Source organism: Sporothrix schenckii (genome assembly GCF_000961545.1).
Source record: "Sporothrix schenckii 1099-18 chromosome Unknown Cont49, whole genome shotgun sequence".
NCBI classification, from domain to species: Eukaryota; Fungi; Ascomycota; class Sordariomycetes; order Ophiostomatales; family Ophiostomataceae; genus Sporothrix; species Sporothrix schenckii.
The window spans coordinates 1,850,482-1,866,202 of NW_015971150.1; the positions used below are offsets into that span (position 1 = coordinate 1,850,482).

A 15,721-nucleotide genomic window follows, 5' to 3' on the forward strand; every position below is an offset into this window, starting at 1 on the left:
AAAAACGAAAAACGAAAACGAAAAACGAAAAAAAGTGGGAGGGGAGCCGAATAGGCCAGAGCAAATGACAGCGATGAGACGCAATGGCTCAAGGCGAGCAGTGTACGAATAATTACGACTGCCTCTCGTCAATGTTATGAGCCGGTCTGCCTCCATTCGAGACGGATAGAACGTCTGTTGTGATACTCGCCGAGCGACTTGTCTGGTCCGCTTCAGCCAGGACCCAGATAGAGCTTGTTGGGCTTTGGATCAAGGGGTTTTTGAACGGGGCGCTCTCACGGAAGAGAGGGTGGAGTGTAGTTGGGCATTGCAACAAGATTTATCACATTTACCTAACAGTCGAAGCAGCTACGGAGTCAGACGCTCTGTTACGGAGGGCCACTTCACTGCACTCGTAACGCACACCGAGTACAAAAAGGAAAGAAAGAAAGCAAATGAACAGGTGTCTCAAACGACGACGTCTCTTATGTTAAATGAGCAGGCCCATGCCGTGGGCCGCGGAGGAACGGAAGGACGCAGAGCTGCGAAAAATCTAATCTCATCTGATAATCAATCACTGGAATGTGAGACACGCAGACGCTAGCTTTGTACTCCGTGCGTACTGTCCGGCAAACTCTGCACCCCGCACTGGCTGATGTCCAAGAGTCCTCGCAGTCCCTTGGCCAGGCCTGTTTCCTCGTCTGCCCACTACTCCTTCCCGTTCCTCATTCATTGCCGAGGTCGGAGCGGGCGAGAGTCAAACTCGCGTATGTCGCCGCGATAGCAAACACGTTACCTTAGAAAGGCATTTTGCGAGACGATGAGCATCGGTGCGTCCAAGACTAGCCATCTGCCGTCATTTCAACATTGGATATTGCAATTCGCTGTTTGGACCAAACACTGTCGCTCACGCAGCAAATGCGACGTTGATAGGTATATGCTAGCGTGATAAGGGATAAGAAGGAGGACAATTCAAAGACCTCGGAATAAAAAGAGCAAGAACACAGACAAATCTCAAAGAAAGAGACGAGAGGTGGGCGAGAGGGCGAAGTGGGCTGGCATGACAGATGCTGAGTGTGACTTTCGCTCTTATTGTCCAGCGACCCGGCACCGTGGGCGGAGGACGCCACTTTGGTGGCAATATTTCACGAACCCTCCAACCCTTTCCAACTTTCTGCCGACGTTTTATGCTTGCGGTGCCTTTTCCAGGAGTCCGCTCTGTCTTCCCGGCGATGCATCCCCACTAATGTTATCTGCGGAGTATATTCGTAAATACTGCTTGCCCTTTACGTCTCCTTTTATGCCCCGGCGAACCTGTTTCCGATGTTCGATTCAGGGAGGCAACAACGACTCTTGAGTCTGCCGATATGGCACGACATGAGCCGGGACCTGAACCTTCACTGGTACTGGAAATTAAACAGCACATTTTATCGACTCTGGTTCCCCTCGTACTCGTGTGCTTTCGATCTATGGATCATCGGTTTTTTGGGGCATCTGACAACGATTGATCCACATGAAAATTAAAGAGGTACGCTGGCGCCGTGACAATCAGCGTAATCAGATGGGGGAAAATGCCATGTACAAAAGCTATCAGATGCGACTGCGCGCACAAAAGGGTCTCCATTCTCCACTGCCAACTATCTGGCTCGCCCCTAACATTTTAGCGTCGTCCACGTAAAAGCCTCAAAATCCACCCGAACCGAGGAGCAAATGGTGCGGGAAGGAGGGGACAAAGAGCATGCGCTAGGTAGAGGAGAAACAGTTCGGTATACATCGTAGTTGGCAAAGGCAGTTGGGTATCTTCCACCCCGGTGGGAGCGGCCCTTTTGCTATTGAGAACACAATTTTTAGTGTCGTTAAGTCACTACTTTGATGGGGATAATCAGCAGGTACTACACCGTGCCCCGCACTGCCTGGACTCCTGCAACCGTTGTCCTATTGCTCCTTCCCCAGGTATGGCCTGACCATGGCCCACGGCCAGAATCGGAAGGAGAAGCCAAGAAGCCTTCCCAAATTTCTCCTAGCCACTCCTGTCTTCTTTCCATATCGGTCAGTCTTCAGTAAGAAACATGTAATTTCTGCGCCGTGTTCTGTCGGTCGCTGCTTCCAATCCAAAACTTTCAACGCCATTTTAATTTAGTGGCCTCCTTCTCTCCCCCCTTCCTCGTTCTTTTCTCTCGTGTTCTACTATCGTTTCCCTTCCTTTCGAACCTCATTTCCATATCCAATTGAACTCGTCCTGCAGATTGACACGAAAGCAGAAGCCTCTCCACAGCGGTGTCCTTTTTGTCAGGCTTCCTAATCAATACCTCATTCAACCATACCCACCCGCTTCCGCTCGCTCGCGCAACGCTGGCTTGCTCGCGCATTCGCTGCGTCTTTCCCTCCCCTATTAAACCTCTTCTCCTCCAGAGCCTCCGTCCAACCTCGTCCTCGCCATGCGTCCTTGTTTGTAAGACGGCATTCCATTCGTTTCCTCCTGATCTCCCGGCTCTGTCCTCCACTCTCGACCTCCTTTCGCGGCCCCAGCGTTTCTACGTCGACGTCGCCTTCGCGGGGTCCTCTTCTCCCAACCGCCTTTCTCGCCTGGCTTGTCTCCTCTGTCTCCTTCGTCCAGGAATCTACTTGTCCGTCCGTGGCCGTATAGCCATGACCGCAAATATGGCCCACTCTCGCCTCAGCAACATTTTTGCCGAGGAAGCCGCTGCTGCCGTGGCGGCTGCCGCCGCGACCGCCGCCGCTGCCAACAAGCACCTACCCGGCCCACTACGCGCTCCCTCCATTACTCCCTCTCTGACCTACTCTGAGTCTGGTGACGACCGTGACGAGTACGATGACCCACAACAGTCCTCGTCCGAAGACGAGACTTCTATAGCGAACCCACGCCGCCGGCGCGCTTCGACACGCCTCATTGCCCAGAACGCTGCCGACATCCAGCGGATTACCGGCGAGTCCAGTACCCAGTTGATCAATCGGTGCTGTGGTGGCGGTTGCTGTCTCAAGACTGGTGCCAAGGCCGAAGGCGTCGAGTATGAGACTGTCCCGCTTCCCGACAACGACGCTTTCCGCTCTCTGCAGCTGAAAATTGGTGACATCCCCACATCTCTCACTTCTGTCGCCGACATCCCCGAACAGACCGCATACATTCTGCCGCTCTCTGCACAGTCCACACCAACACCTGTTGCTGCTCCCTCTGAGACTTCTGTCGAAACGCCCCTTCCAGCAGCAGCCGGGCTAGCACCAGAACAGGAGAAGTTGGAGTCTCCTGCTACTGAGACGCAGGCAAAGCCGACAGCAACTATCGACCCCCCGCGTCTTGTTCCTACAGACTCGGCCATCTCCGTTGGCGAGGATAAGGGTGAACTTCGTAAGGACAAGGCTACCGAGCTCGTCCCTGAGGCCGAGCAGCAGCCGGTCGAGGTTCTCGACGGCATGCAGAAGCTGGCTATCGAGCCCGAGGTCGAGGAGATGCTTGACCTTGACACGACCATTCAGCCTCCCTTCTTCGTCCAGCCTCACCCTCCATACCACGTATACCCGGCACGCATTCATAACGCCCGCGAGCTGACCCGCCCTGGCGCAGAGAAGCGGACGTACCACTTCGACCTTGACGTTACCGATTACCCCGTCGAGAGCGATACGGAGTTCCGGGTCGGTGGCGCCATTGGTGTTTCTGTACCCAACGACACCAAGTTGGTGGACGAGATTTTGGATCTGCTGATGGTTCCCCGCTTCCTTCGCGACAAGCCTGCCCTGCTGCGCACCACCAAGGGGCGCTGGCCAACGGTCTGGGGGGACGACAAAGCTCGTGAGCTGGTCACCACACGCCGCGACCTGTTGACCTGGTGCTCTGACGTTCAGTCCTACCCGCCAACCAAGGGACTCCTGCGCCTACTTGCTGAGTACGCCTCGGACGAGAACGAGAAGAAGGTGCTCCTGTTCCTCTGCTCGGCCGAGGGTCAGGGCGTCTTCTGCGACTTCCGTACCGGCCCGCACGTGTCTCTGCAGCAGATGCTGTACGCCTTCCCCAGTGCCAAGCCGCCATTGGACAAGCTGCTGTCCATTCTGCAGCCACAGATGCCGCGCTTCTATTCCCTTTCCAACGACCCGCACGAGTCCCTCGCCAAGGATGGCGACCGCACACGCCGCGTCATAGAAATTGCCGTCACCGTTCATGAGTCGAGTGATTGGCTCGCTGGCACGCGCACTGGCATTGGCTCCGGCTTCTTTGAGCGCCAGGCCATGAGGTTCCTCGAGGCGCGCCAGCGCGGCGAGGAGCCAGACCTTTACATCCCCATGTTCAAAGGTCTCATGGCCAACCCGCTTGCCAAGCAGTTCGTGCCCGATGGCCCCATGCTGTTGATTGGCGCTGGCGTCGGCATTGCGCCTTTCCGCGGCTTCGTGCAGCGCCGCCTCAAGACGGCCAACTGTGCCAACAAGGTCTGGGTGCTGCAGGGCATTCGAGACTCACTAGTCGACGAGCTGTACAGTGGCGAGTGGGGTGTGCACGAGGATGAGGTCAAGCGCGTCGTCGAGAGCCGCCGCGGCACCGGCCGTTACGTCCAAGAAGAGGTGCGCCAGCAGGCCGACCTTGTCTGGCACGTCATCAACTCCGTCGACGGCCGCGTCTTTGTGTGTGGCAGCACCCGCGGCATGGGTGAGGGTGTTCATGAAGCACTCATTGACGTTGCCATGGAGAAGGGCAACCTCGGCCGTGAAGAGGCCGGCAAGTTCTGGGAGCTCAAGAAAGAGGCTGGACAATACACTGCCGAGACCTGGTAGACATAACCACCGCCATTGGTCCCCCTTCTTTTCTTCCCACGTCCCGCTCCTCATTTCTTATCCGCACCTTTCTACTTCTCCTGTTTATATTTTGGGTCTTCCATTTCTTGTACATTTTGTTGAGCCGCCTGGCTTGCACGTCTTTGTTATATGGGTTTCTACCTGGGCCTTTTTTGTCATATTCCATCATTGTTGTGGGTTACTTTGGTGGTCATTTTGTTCCCTCGCTAAGAGGAGAAGCATGTTATGATTTTATTTCTTACGTCTTCACGTTTTACTTTCCTTCGCCGTTTTTTCTCCTCGTATTTTTTACGTCTACTTCTATACTATCATACTAGACTTGGGTCACACCACCCAAAAGCAACGAAAGATAACATACAAGCCAAGGACACAATTGGCAGGCGTTTGGAATTAATGAGAGAAAAAATTCAAAAAGTCTACGAAAACAATCATACCTATCGCACTCTGAACCGTGGCATGCTTTAGTGACTTTAGGATGCATTATTCCGAGTATGAATTGCTTGCCCTTATCAGTTGTGAGGCAGAACGTATTGCTTGCCGAGGACAAGGTCGAACCGAACACGTCTGTGACAGGCTGCACTGCTAGTTGGTTATAAAACGCAATCTTGAACAAGGTGTTTACGAAAGGGGTTTCTAATGGGTTCTGTGCGTCAAAGCACGCAATCAGCAAGCTTACGTGCGTGCCGGTTGCTTTTCTCGGTCCTTGAAAGAGAAAGACAGAGCATTGCCAAAAACATGGGTTTCGATAAAAGCTACACAGCAATAAGGGTGACGGCACGATGGCTACTATGTTCACATTTGCATCCGTTATTCTACACCTCGTGATTATTTACGTCGTACGTCGTTTGGTCCTTCAGTGTTAAGTTTTGCAAATTTCTTCGCCCGTTTCGGACAAAACTTTTCTTAACTAAACGGAGCTAAAATCCTCTTTTTTGCCTACGGCATCTGGATCGTCCATCGGAAATACGGTTTGCAAATTTGGGGCCCTGATTGTCCCGATTGCCGAAAGAGTGCTGACGTCCCTGGCCTTTGTGCGACCGTAAGACTCAACCTTTGACGAACTCCAACTACGTCGTACATCTCACGTTTTGCAAGGCTGACTGCGATGCTGGCTTTTTGTAGAAACATGCCAACGATCGCGGCCCAATATTGCGCTTAATGGACTTAGAACAATATTTGCTTTTCTATCAATCTTTGCGGAACCATTTAACCTCACCGAAAGTGCACGTGACCTTCTTTCAAGATGCGCAACGTTCACGGAATCGCCTACACTACCCGTATTTCCGGTTGTAAGTTGAGGCTTTGCCGGAGGAACGAAAAACCCAGCAGCACGAACACAAATTCATCCGGCCGGTCTCCGTATTCTGTGCCGCCAAAACGCCAATTCGAACCTATCCCGCGCTTCATCCACATAGCAAAGAGGCGTACAGCATGACGAAGAATTAAGTAAGATTTTTAGGGGGCGATTGCCCTCACCAGAGCTACGATGTACACGGCTCCACCATACCTCCATCGGCCTTGCGAACCTATCGATGGCGGGTTGGGGCCGACTCTCGGTGTCGTCGCTATTCGCGATTTCGTAAAATTTCTATTTTCTCCACCCGTTTTCTGCAACCCTTCCTCTGTATTGGTGATGTTATCTAAGCCAGGCCAAGCCTCACCGGTCCGTCGTTCAGCCTGCTCGCACCTTCCACCGCTTTACGTCCGGGCACGCACTTGCCCCTTGGTGCCTTCCTGTTGCAGCAGTGGTTCCTTCCGTATATAAAAACCTTGACCGTAGAATATGCCTCTTAGACAAAGCCCTTTAGTCCCAAGGAAAGAGCCGCTTAAGCGTGTACCTGCCCCTGTTTACCATTGTCCCGCCACTGTCCATCCTCCCCGTTTCTCGACCCTTCTGGCTTCGTTCCTGCCCCCATTGTATTTCCGCCTCTTGTCAGTCAAGCTACACAAATACGCCCGCCCGTCTTCCCAATCTCCTTCCGTCTACCCCTCCCTTCCCATATTCTCTCAAAAAAAGAGATATATATTTCCATGAATACCGCCTGTTTCTCCCGGTTCGTTTCGCTTTCTTCGAAACCTGCTATTCTCAGACAACGTATTTCCAAAGTTGCATTGGCTTCCTTCTCTACAGCTTCTTCCTCCTCATCGTCTTCTCTCCTCTCGACCAGCCCCAAGGCTCTCTCATCTCGACCCCCCACCTCTTTTCCTGCATTCTGCCTCTCACCGCCAACGTCTCGCACAATGGCATCCGTCTCCAAGCCCAATGCCGACACTCTGCTCGAGCTTATGAAGGGCCGTCGCAGCTACTACGCCCTCTCCAAGGACCTGCCAATCTCCAAGGACCGCATCCAGGAGATCATTCAGGAGGCTCTGCGCCAGACCCCCAGCAGCTTCAACTCCCAGTCCAACCGCGTTGTCGTCCTCTTTGGTGACGAGCACGACAAGTTCTGGGCCATCGTCTCTGACACCCTCAAGGCCATTGTCCCCGCTGACAACTGGGAGGCCACCGAGAAGCGCATGGCCATGTTCAAGGCTGGCTCCGGCAGCATCCTCTTCTTTGAGGACAGCAGCGTCGTCGAGACCTTCCAGTCCAAGTTTGCTCTCTACGCCGACCGCTTCCCGGTCTGGGCCGCGCAGTCCGTCGGCATGCTGCAGTTTGCCCTCTGGACCGCGCTCGAGTCCGAGGGCCTGGGCGCCAACCTACAGCACTACAACCCCATCGTGGACGAGAAGGTCGCCGAGACCTGGAAGATCCCGGCCACCTGGAAGCTCAACGCTCAACTTGTCTTTGGCGGCCGCGCCGGCGAGGCCGGCCCCAAGGACTACCTTCCTCTCGAGGAGCGGTACAGGGTCTACGGCGCGTGAGCGTGCGTCCACAACGCCTGCAAATTTAATAAAAACCTGAACGAAAAAAAAAAAATTACAATCGAAGTGGTACAGATGCAGCGTCTTTAGATCTTTCGTTTCGCCTTTACTTATGGTAGCATTCACGGCGAGATACACCGACTGGCGAGCTGGGAACAAGCCGGCACCACGACGGAAGCTGGTTTCTTATTGCCTGCTCCCTTTTTTATATACAGCAATAGATATCGAATTGATTTCATTCAAATACAATCCAAAAATTGCAACAAATGAAAATGCTATTAGGTCAGCTGGACCTACAACGAGCTAATATTAATGGGAAATGAATCGCATAGGTATCGATCTAGCCTTGCCTAGCAGTCTTGCGCCTTAGCCTTGTGTTATTGATGCCTCGCATCGCTCATTTGTCGATGTCGGCAAGCTGTCTACGACTTACACGATCGTCTGACAGGCCCATGTGTTCGTCCAGCTGCATGTAGTAAGCAGCCCCGGGACGGATCGCCCTCTTAACAGCGGTACGTCGTAAGCACTAGTCGTATCTGCCGCACCCTCCAACTCAAGCTGCACGAATATGCATGTAAAAGGACATTGTAAAGGATGGAAAGTCAAGAAGAGGAATCATCATTAAGCTATGCGAATAATATGAAACAAAACAAATTAAAACAAAATATGTACTCCGTTGTGGTGTTGAACGTCTCGCTGGTGTTGAAATGTAACCGTGTTATTTCTTCCCCCAATATGTACTCCCATGCAGATTAGTAATTTTTATATGCTTGTTATGGCTGGTTCATATGCTTTGCTTCCCCTCTCCCACTCACTGCATCGTACTTTCTCTTTCTTCTTTCTTCTGGTGTCTGGCTTGTTACTCGTTCACAAACCCGAGGGCCTGGCCCATCTTGATCTTCTGGCCCTTCTCGACAGCCCAGTGCCAGCCGGGCGTGCTCTTGTCGCTGGCCTCGCCGCCCTCTGCGGCTGCGGCATCCGGCTTCGGAGCCTCGAACACAAGAACGACCGTGCTGCCCAGCTGGAAGCCGCCCATCTCCTCGCCCCGGCGCAGCGCGTGGCCGTGCAGGACCGGGCTGGCCGCAGCGTACGTGGCCTCCGCAAAGCCCGAGTACGCCTCGCCCCGTGCGGCCGCCTCCTCGGCCGCGCGGTCGGCTGCCGTATCCGTCGTCAAGCTGTTGGTCCGCAGCTCGCGGTCAAAGTTGACCTTGATGGAGCCCACATTGGTCGCGCCGACCGGGATGTAACTGAAGAAGCCCCAGCGCCAACGGCCGAGCAGAACAACACGCTCGTTGAGCGTGAACAGACCGGGCAACGTACGCTGCAGGTACGGGGACACGCTGTACAGCTCACCAGCAAAGTGGCGGCGGCGCTCGACCACCCAGTTCGTCGGCGAGTGGAACCGGTGGTAGTCGCCCGGCGCCAGGTAGATGACTGCGTAGTACAACGCCGACTTCTTGTCCTTGGACATCAGCTGCGTGTACCAGGGCAGGTCCAGGTCGGCCTGCACCTCTGAGATGGACTTGGCCGACGGCAGCACCGACTGGTCCTCCAGTTCTGCCTCGGGGCGGTCGGTGACGTCAGGGCCGGAAAGCAGGCCGGGCAACGTGTACGAAATACCATTGACCTGGGCAAACTCCTCGTCGGCGCGGACCAGACTTTCGTCGCTGGTCAGTGCCACGTTGGCCTGGCCCTTGTTGGCGGCCGTCGGGGTCACAGCGGCGCGCAGGTTGGCTGTCGACGAAGAGGTGGAGGAGGCCGACGACGACAGCTGGCCGTTGACAATGCTTGGCGCGGGTGTGTGCTTGCCGAGCAGGGCGTCGAGGGTGTAGGTCATGCCCTTGACTTGCTCAATGTCGCCGCCTTCGATTTTGCCGAACTGTAGAATGCGGCCATCAGAGGGCGACGTCAAGGCGCTGTGGTTCGGGTCGATTGGCCGCACACCGGGCTTGAGGGTCCGATAGAAGAACGCGGCGAGGTTGGGGAATTTGTGAAGGTCCGGTTCCTCGACCTCACTCAAGCTGTTGTTCCACAAAACAGAAGATGTGAGCTACAGTTTTAACTAATATCGGGAGAAAAACGAACTGGCACAGAAAGGATACGGTTGTGTGGTCGGTACGTACTTCACTCCGAAAATGTAGCTGTAGAGTTTAATACCTGGTACGCGCATGTAGTATGGAAGGGTGAGCTCATTAAAGCGTCCCCATAACCGAGAGAGCGCCTTGAGAGGCAACGTGGACATGACCTGGACCTGCCTGAAGACGTGGCGATGGGTGTTAGCAAAGCAGTTTCGGCATTTCACAGGCTCACCGCCTTGGTCTTCCATATATAATTATAGCAAAAAAAGAAACGGTTGTTGTTCCATACCAAGGGCCATCGGGCCGGATCCGCGGTCGTTTCTTGGGCTTTGTGGCGTTTTCAACTGCTCCGTGCTCCCCGTCCTCCTGTGCGGCCTGGCGGTTGCGGACTTTGTTGAATTGGACGAGGCCCAGGAAGCCAATGCCGAGCCCGACCGGGATGCGGTACCATTGGATTTTGGAGTTTTTCAAGGCATGACGGAGGCGGGCCGAGAAGCGAGGCCGACGGAAGGCCTTTTGGGAGTAGAAGCGGAATGGAGACGTGTTGATGACGAGGCGGCGAGGTGGGTTGAAGAGGATCTGGCGTTCGGAGAGCGAGACAGAGAAACGGCCGGTGGTAATGCCCTTGGAGAAACTGCCCCTGGACAGGCCGAGTCGAGACGGGGCGGACGCCATTCTGCCTGCTGGATGGGGGGCAAACAAAAAGACGATTAGCACGACGAAGCCAACGAGGATCAAAAGGAACAACATTTGTTCGATTTGGTGAGTCAATCAGGTAGGCGAACCATGAAAGAACCGAGTCGCCATGAAGTCGACTGGTTTGGAAGAGAGAGAGAGAAACGAGAGACGGAGAGGACGAGCAAGGGAGGGGGGGGTGTGCGTGGAAGCGATGCCAATTTCGGGTAGCTACAGCCACTGTGCATAAAATGAGCTGTTTTCTGTTGAGGTGATGATGGCGGGCAGGACGCTGGCATGTGGCAGAAACAGTGCCTCTGCCTGCCTTTCTGCTGTATCCCACCTAAAAGGGGTGGGAAGGGCGGTCAGGGAAGGCGCGACTGGACGCTAGGGAAGGGCATGCGCTGGTTCGTGGTGGAAATTTTGGCTATCGACACAGTCTGGACGTGGAATTTGCGGGAGGACGCTGTTCCACATGCAATTTCTGCGGCCTGTACAGGAATCAACAAAACTTGATTTATATCACGAGTGAAGAACAAATGAGAGCCCGATCCACTTAGCACGCATGTACATACTATTTTCGCAACAGCTGCAGCTGCCGTCGAGAATTTGCAAGACATTGTACGCGCTGGAAAGGCAGCTGCTACTTGTCGCGTGCCAGCTCCTCACGTGATACTGAAAATGAGAATACAGTTCGAATAGGGTTGTAGGGAATACGCTTGGAAAGAACTAAGGTTACAGGTACTGGCAGGGGTAAACGTACGCTAAATTGAGGGTCTTGAAGCATGTCGACCTGCTGTTGGGAACTCATGCCAAACGCCCGCGGGCCATCCATGGAAGATCCCGGTCGAAGTACCAGATACTCTGCAAACTGCAATCATGTTGTAGCGATCCTGTGTACTAGTACTTTACGATTGATGACCCACATTAATTATCAGCTAGCCTTCCAACGGCTGCACGGAACACGCCAGGTGGACAGTTCGGGGCAGCTGAAGTGCTTCAGTCATTCGTCGTGCATTCATAATATTGAGTTCGAAAGTACATTCGTACGCGCAGCAAGTACGACACACACTTCTGCACCTTCCCTCTCTGCTGTACGCCACTTTTCGTCGTTGTCCGTCGCACTTTCCATTTTCACTCTGTTTTGTCGCTTCCCTCTCCTCTTGCCTAATAAACCGCTCACTTTCATATCTCTCCACAGTATTTCCATCCCCTTGTTCAAGACCTGTCGAAACAGGCGACACATTCTCACAATACCACCGACAACCGACTACCGACCGCCACCTTTTGACCGTGACGACGCCGCCAGTAGATACCGCTGGCACCAGGTCCCGTTATGGAAGACCCAGGCCCTCCCGCAGGCTACGGAGACCTGACGGTCTCCGTCCGCCTGATCTCGCCCGCGCAGGATCTCACTGATTTCCCAGACCTCTCTAATTTGCCCGTGTCGACCACCGTTGGCCAGATCAAGATCTTGATTGGGAACGAGTTGACCTTTCGCAACCGGTCGCCCGCAGGTATGCGGGTTATTTACCGTGGCCGGCTACTGGATATGGATGAAAAGACGCTCGCGGATGTGTTTGGTATCTCCACGGTTCGTTGCCTGTCTTGCCTGTTTCTTACCGACCCAGTCCTGCCCTGCTTTCTGTTCTTTTCTGACTCCTCTTCGTTTGCTTCGATTTTTTAGATCCAAGAGACCAGACTGCAAGTCCTCCATCTTGTTTTGCGGGACAACGGCGCCAGCGCGAACGTGAACCCTGCGCCCATTCCAAACGTTAGGATGGCCAATCCTTTTGCTCCGAGAACCGTTCCCGGTGCACCCCCGACTCTGCCTCCGCTATCTGCTTACCAAAACCATCGACCACAGGGGTCTCATGTACCCACTGCTTTCGCCGCAACGCACCAGCGAATCGACCAACATCCCGGGCAATATCCCACAGTACACCACGGGCCACAATTCGGTCAGGCCCAACAGACACAGCAGACCTCGGGCCAGTTAGGGGGTGTGCGTCTCGTTCGCGACGTGCAGCAAGAACTCCAATCGAGAGGCGGACAAATGGAGGAGTGGCAAATGCAGCAGGTTTTGCGTCTGCAGCAAAGACACCAAGAGCTCACCCAGCGCTATCCACGGCGACAAGAGGGGCTGCATATGGCGGAGACCACCAGACAGCAGGGAACACAGGCGCAGGCCTATACCACCGGGGCAACTCAAGGATATGTGCAAAACACTGCCCGGCCCAACGTCTATGTGTTGGAGTCGCCAACTGGTCCGCGTGCAGTTGTTGTCAGTGGTGTTCGGGACGCGCCCCGACAGAGCATAGTATATGCGGATGTGGATACTATACGCCGAGAAAACCAAAATTTGCTGGCGGAACTTATCCAACAGCAAAACCGACAAATTCAGCAGCAGAGACAGAGCTACGAATCCCTGATGCGACAAAATATGCAGAGCGTGGCGGTTCTACAGCACTTGCGCCAGCTCCAATTGCAAAGCGACCAGATGAATGAAGAGCAAGCTGCCGCCCAGCAGAGAGCAACACAGGGTCAGGCAGGCCAGCTGGACCCAACAGTTGAGGCTGGCCAACAACAACAACAGCAGCAGCAGCAGCAGCAGATGCCGAATCTAGACGCAAACCACCACCAAGGACTGGGCCTACAACCAAACAACCCTGGAGCTGGTTTCCTGGCAGCCATGTGGCCCCATGTTTGGCTGCTTACTCGCCTGGTGTTGTTTGTATGGTGGTTCACAAACCCCGATGCCAGCTGGACCCGCTGGATCATGGTGATCCTTATTGCAACGGCCGTCTTCATCTACAACACGGGTGTGCTTGACGGCCTTGCTGACCAGATCTGGACGCCCATCCGTGCCCACCTCGACGGTCTTGTCAACCCTCAAAACACAAATGGCCAGGCTGGTGCACAGAATGAGGCCGACGCTCAAAACGCCGCGGTCCCTACTGGTGAGGCGAATGCTGCTGTCGACCGTGCTGGCGACGTTCCGCCCGCACCTCCCCCTATTGGCCGTGCCGGTGGACGCGACCCCGACCCTGCCGAGGTGGCGGCGCGGCTGGTAGCACAGCGCCAGATTAACAACGGCCAGCGTCTGCGGGATTTTGCACAGCGGCTGGAGCGCATTGGAGTAATGTTCCTTGCCAGCCTGGCTCCTGGCATCGCCGAGCGGCACGTGGCTCTTGCGGAGGAGCGCGAGAGAGAGGAGCGCCGCCGTGCCCAAGAAGCAGCGGAGGCAGCGATTGCAGCGGCAGCAGAAGCACAAGCTCAAGCAGAAGCTGCGGCGGCGGCGGCGGCTACAGCAGTAGAAGAGGGAGTGAAGAACACCAGCGACGAGAATGCAGAGACTGGCCAAGGTGCCCAGGAGGTGGAGCCCAGCTTGGAGGACGAAACTGCAGCCGTCGATGCGCAGTGGCAGATTGAGCAGCAGCAGCAGGTTGAGCGGGATGCGGTGGCCGGTGTGCAATAGCAATGCTGCTAGAATCCAAGAGACAGCGAGGTGGGAAATGGGGATATCTACGTGCTAAGAGAGCTGTGCCATTGGGCCTCGGATAGGGGCAGTGGCCTATCGACTGATCGTTTTGAAGGTTCTTGTGTCTGGCTACATAGAATTGCGATTTCAGCCAAGCAAAGCAGCAGTGTGGAGCAAACATTGAAATGAGCATCTACAAAACAGACGCAGAAGTAAACAAAGCAATCATGATTTGAAAACAAAGCAGCAAATGCGTAGAAGCATAGAATCGTTGCGCCATTGATTCTTACAACATACTTTTTCGACGACTCCGCATTTGACATTGCTCCCTCGGAAGTGGTGCTTTACTAGCGCTCCAATGCCGCCGGAATTCGAATGCGGTTCCCTAGGCCTAGCTGGAGAGCGCATTCTGTCCGTCGTCTTTTAGTGGAGTGGTTCGGAGCTACAGGCAGCTTTGGGGGCGGCGAGCCCGGGGCCTTCGCAGCTGTAGCGTGGAAACTCCAAAGGTGCCAAGACCGAGCCTCGGCAACTGCCCAAACAGGCTAAGACACAATCGTCATGGCTACTTCCTTTAAAGCTGCGAGTGTCACGCATCTCGACACGTAAAGTGTACATTCCTTACAGAGCAGAGTATTCTCACGTACTCAAATCGAATTTACGACATCCTCCTTGTCCTATCACCTTCGCATCTTTCATCGCCTTTCTCGCCACATCGCCAGCCATGGACTACGATCTCAACCTCCATGACTTCTCGTCGATCTTCTCGCTCAAGGGCAAGATCGCTGTCATCACCGGCGGCTCTCGTGGCCTCGGCCTGAGCGCAGCTTCGGCGTACGTCTTCTCCCCCTTTTTTATTTTACTGTTTTTTTTCTCCCGTTCACAGCCGTTTTGAACGTCCCTGCTGACTTTATTCTTCAACAAGCATCCTCCAAGCCGGTGCCTCCAAGGTGTACATCAACTCCCGCAAGAAGAAGGTCTGTGACGATGCGGCCGCCGCCCTCAACAAGCTCCCCGGTCTGGCCCCCGGCGCCAAGGCCATCTCGGCGCCCGCCGATGTTACCAACCCCGAGGGCCTGCGCAAGTTTGTGGACTTTGTCAAGCAGGACAGCCCCGAGGGCATTGACATTCTCCTGGCCAACGCCGGCGCCACCTGGGGCGAGCCCTTCGACACCCACCCGGATGCCGCCATTGCCAAGGTGCTCGACCTCAATGTGCGCGCCGTCTTCAACACCATTCGCGAGTTCGGCCCCTCGCTGCTGCGCCGCGGCACGCTCGAGGACCCCAGTCGCGTACTCGTGACGGGCAGTGTCGCCGGCCAGGGCATTGGCACGATCGGCAAGCAGGCCACCTTTGGCTACAGCGCCAGCAAGGCCGCCGTCATCCACCTGGCCCGCAACCTGGCCGTCGACCTGGGCCCGCGCCACATTACCGTCAACTCGATTGCGCCCGGCTTCTTCCCCACCAAGATGTCGCAGGGCCTGTTGGCGATGGCAGACGGCGGTGCGGACGGCGTGGCCAAGAGCAATCCGATGCAGCGGCTCGGCAAGCCGGAGGACTTTGCCGCCGCCGTGGTGTACCTGACGTCGCGGGCAGGCTCGCACGTCAACGGTGCAACGCTGACGATTGACGGAGGCGCCATGTGGCAGACGGGCCAGATGGGCGGCATTAACAAGGCGAAGATCTAAACGCCAGCGTCTGGGAGGTGTTTGTGGATAGGTCGAGATGCAAGGCACGCAACCATATATAAGAATTGGTTATGTTCACATTAGGATATTACTCTGCATGTGACACACTGATGCAAGGGCAAAATAACGGTATTTATGCTGTGACGTTTTTGGTA

General features: G+C 54.9%; 5 protein-coding genes across 5 annotated transcripts; 4 read left to right on the forward strand and 1 right to left on the reverse strand.

Moving 5' to 3' along the window:
* Nucleotides 1-2,640: 2,640 nt before the first annotated feature.
* SPSK_05052 (uncharacterized protein) lies at nt 2,641-4,761 on the forward strand (the record flags this gene model as incomplete). The annotated part of the gene is made up of 1 exon (XM_016731805.1): nt 2,641-4,761. The coding sequence occupies one exon, from the start codon at nt 2,641-2,643 to the stop codon at nt 4,759-4,761; it is 2,121 nt and encodes a 706-aa protein (XP_016583115.1).
* Nucleotides 4,762-7,023: 2,262 nt separating this feature from the next.
* On the forward strand, nt 7,024-7,647 carry SPSK_05585 (uncharacterized protein; the record flags this gene model as incomplete). The annotated part of the gene is made up of 1 exon (XM_016732328.1): nt 7,024-7,647. The coding sequence occupies one exon, from the start codon at nt 7,024-7,026 to the stop codon at nt 7,645-7,647; it is 624 nt and encodes a 207-aa protein (XP_016583116.1).
* Nucleotides 7,648-8,506: 859 nt separating this feature from the next.
* Nucleotides 8,507-10,475, reverse strand: SPSK_05095 (phosphatidylserine decarboxylase; the record flags this gene model as incomplete). Its single annotated transcript, XM_016731847.1, has 3 exons — nt 8,507-9,668; nt 9,771-9,902; nt 10,015-10,475. 3 exons carry the CDS (start codon nt 10,473-10,475, stop codon nt 8,507-8,509), a joined length of 1,755 nt encoding a protein of 584 aa, XP_016583117.1.
* A 1,261-nt stretch (nt 10,476-11,736) lies between these two features.
* Nucleotides 11,737-13,878, forward strand: SPSK_05046 (uncharacterized protein; the record flags this gene model as incomplete). The annotated part of the gene is made up of 2 exons (XM_016731799.1): nt 11,737-11,994; nt 12,088-13,878. The coding sequence occupies 2 exons, from the start codon at nt 11,737-11,739 to the stop codon at nt 13,876-13,878; spliced, it is 2,049 nt and encodes a 682-aa protein (XP_016583118.1).
* Nucleotides 13,879-14,602: 724 nt separating this feature from the next.
* On the forward strand, nt 14,603-15,566 carry SPSK_05447 (uncharacterized protein; the record flags this gene model as incomplete). The annotated part of the gene is made up of 2 exons (XM_016732193.1): nt 14,603-14,712; nt 14,804-15,566. 2 exons carry the CDS (start codon nt 14,603-14,605, stop codon nt 15,564-15,566), a joined length of 873 nt encoding a protein of 290 aa, XP_016583119.1.
* Nucleotides 15,567-15,721: the final 155 nt, after the last annotated feature.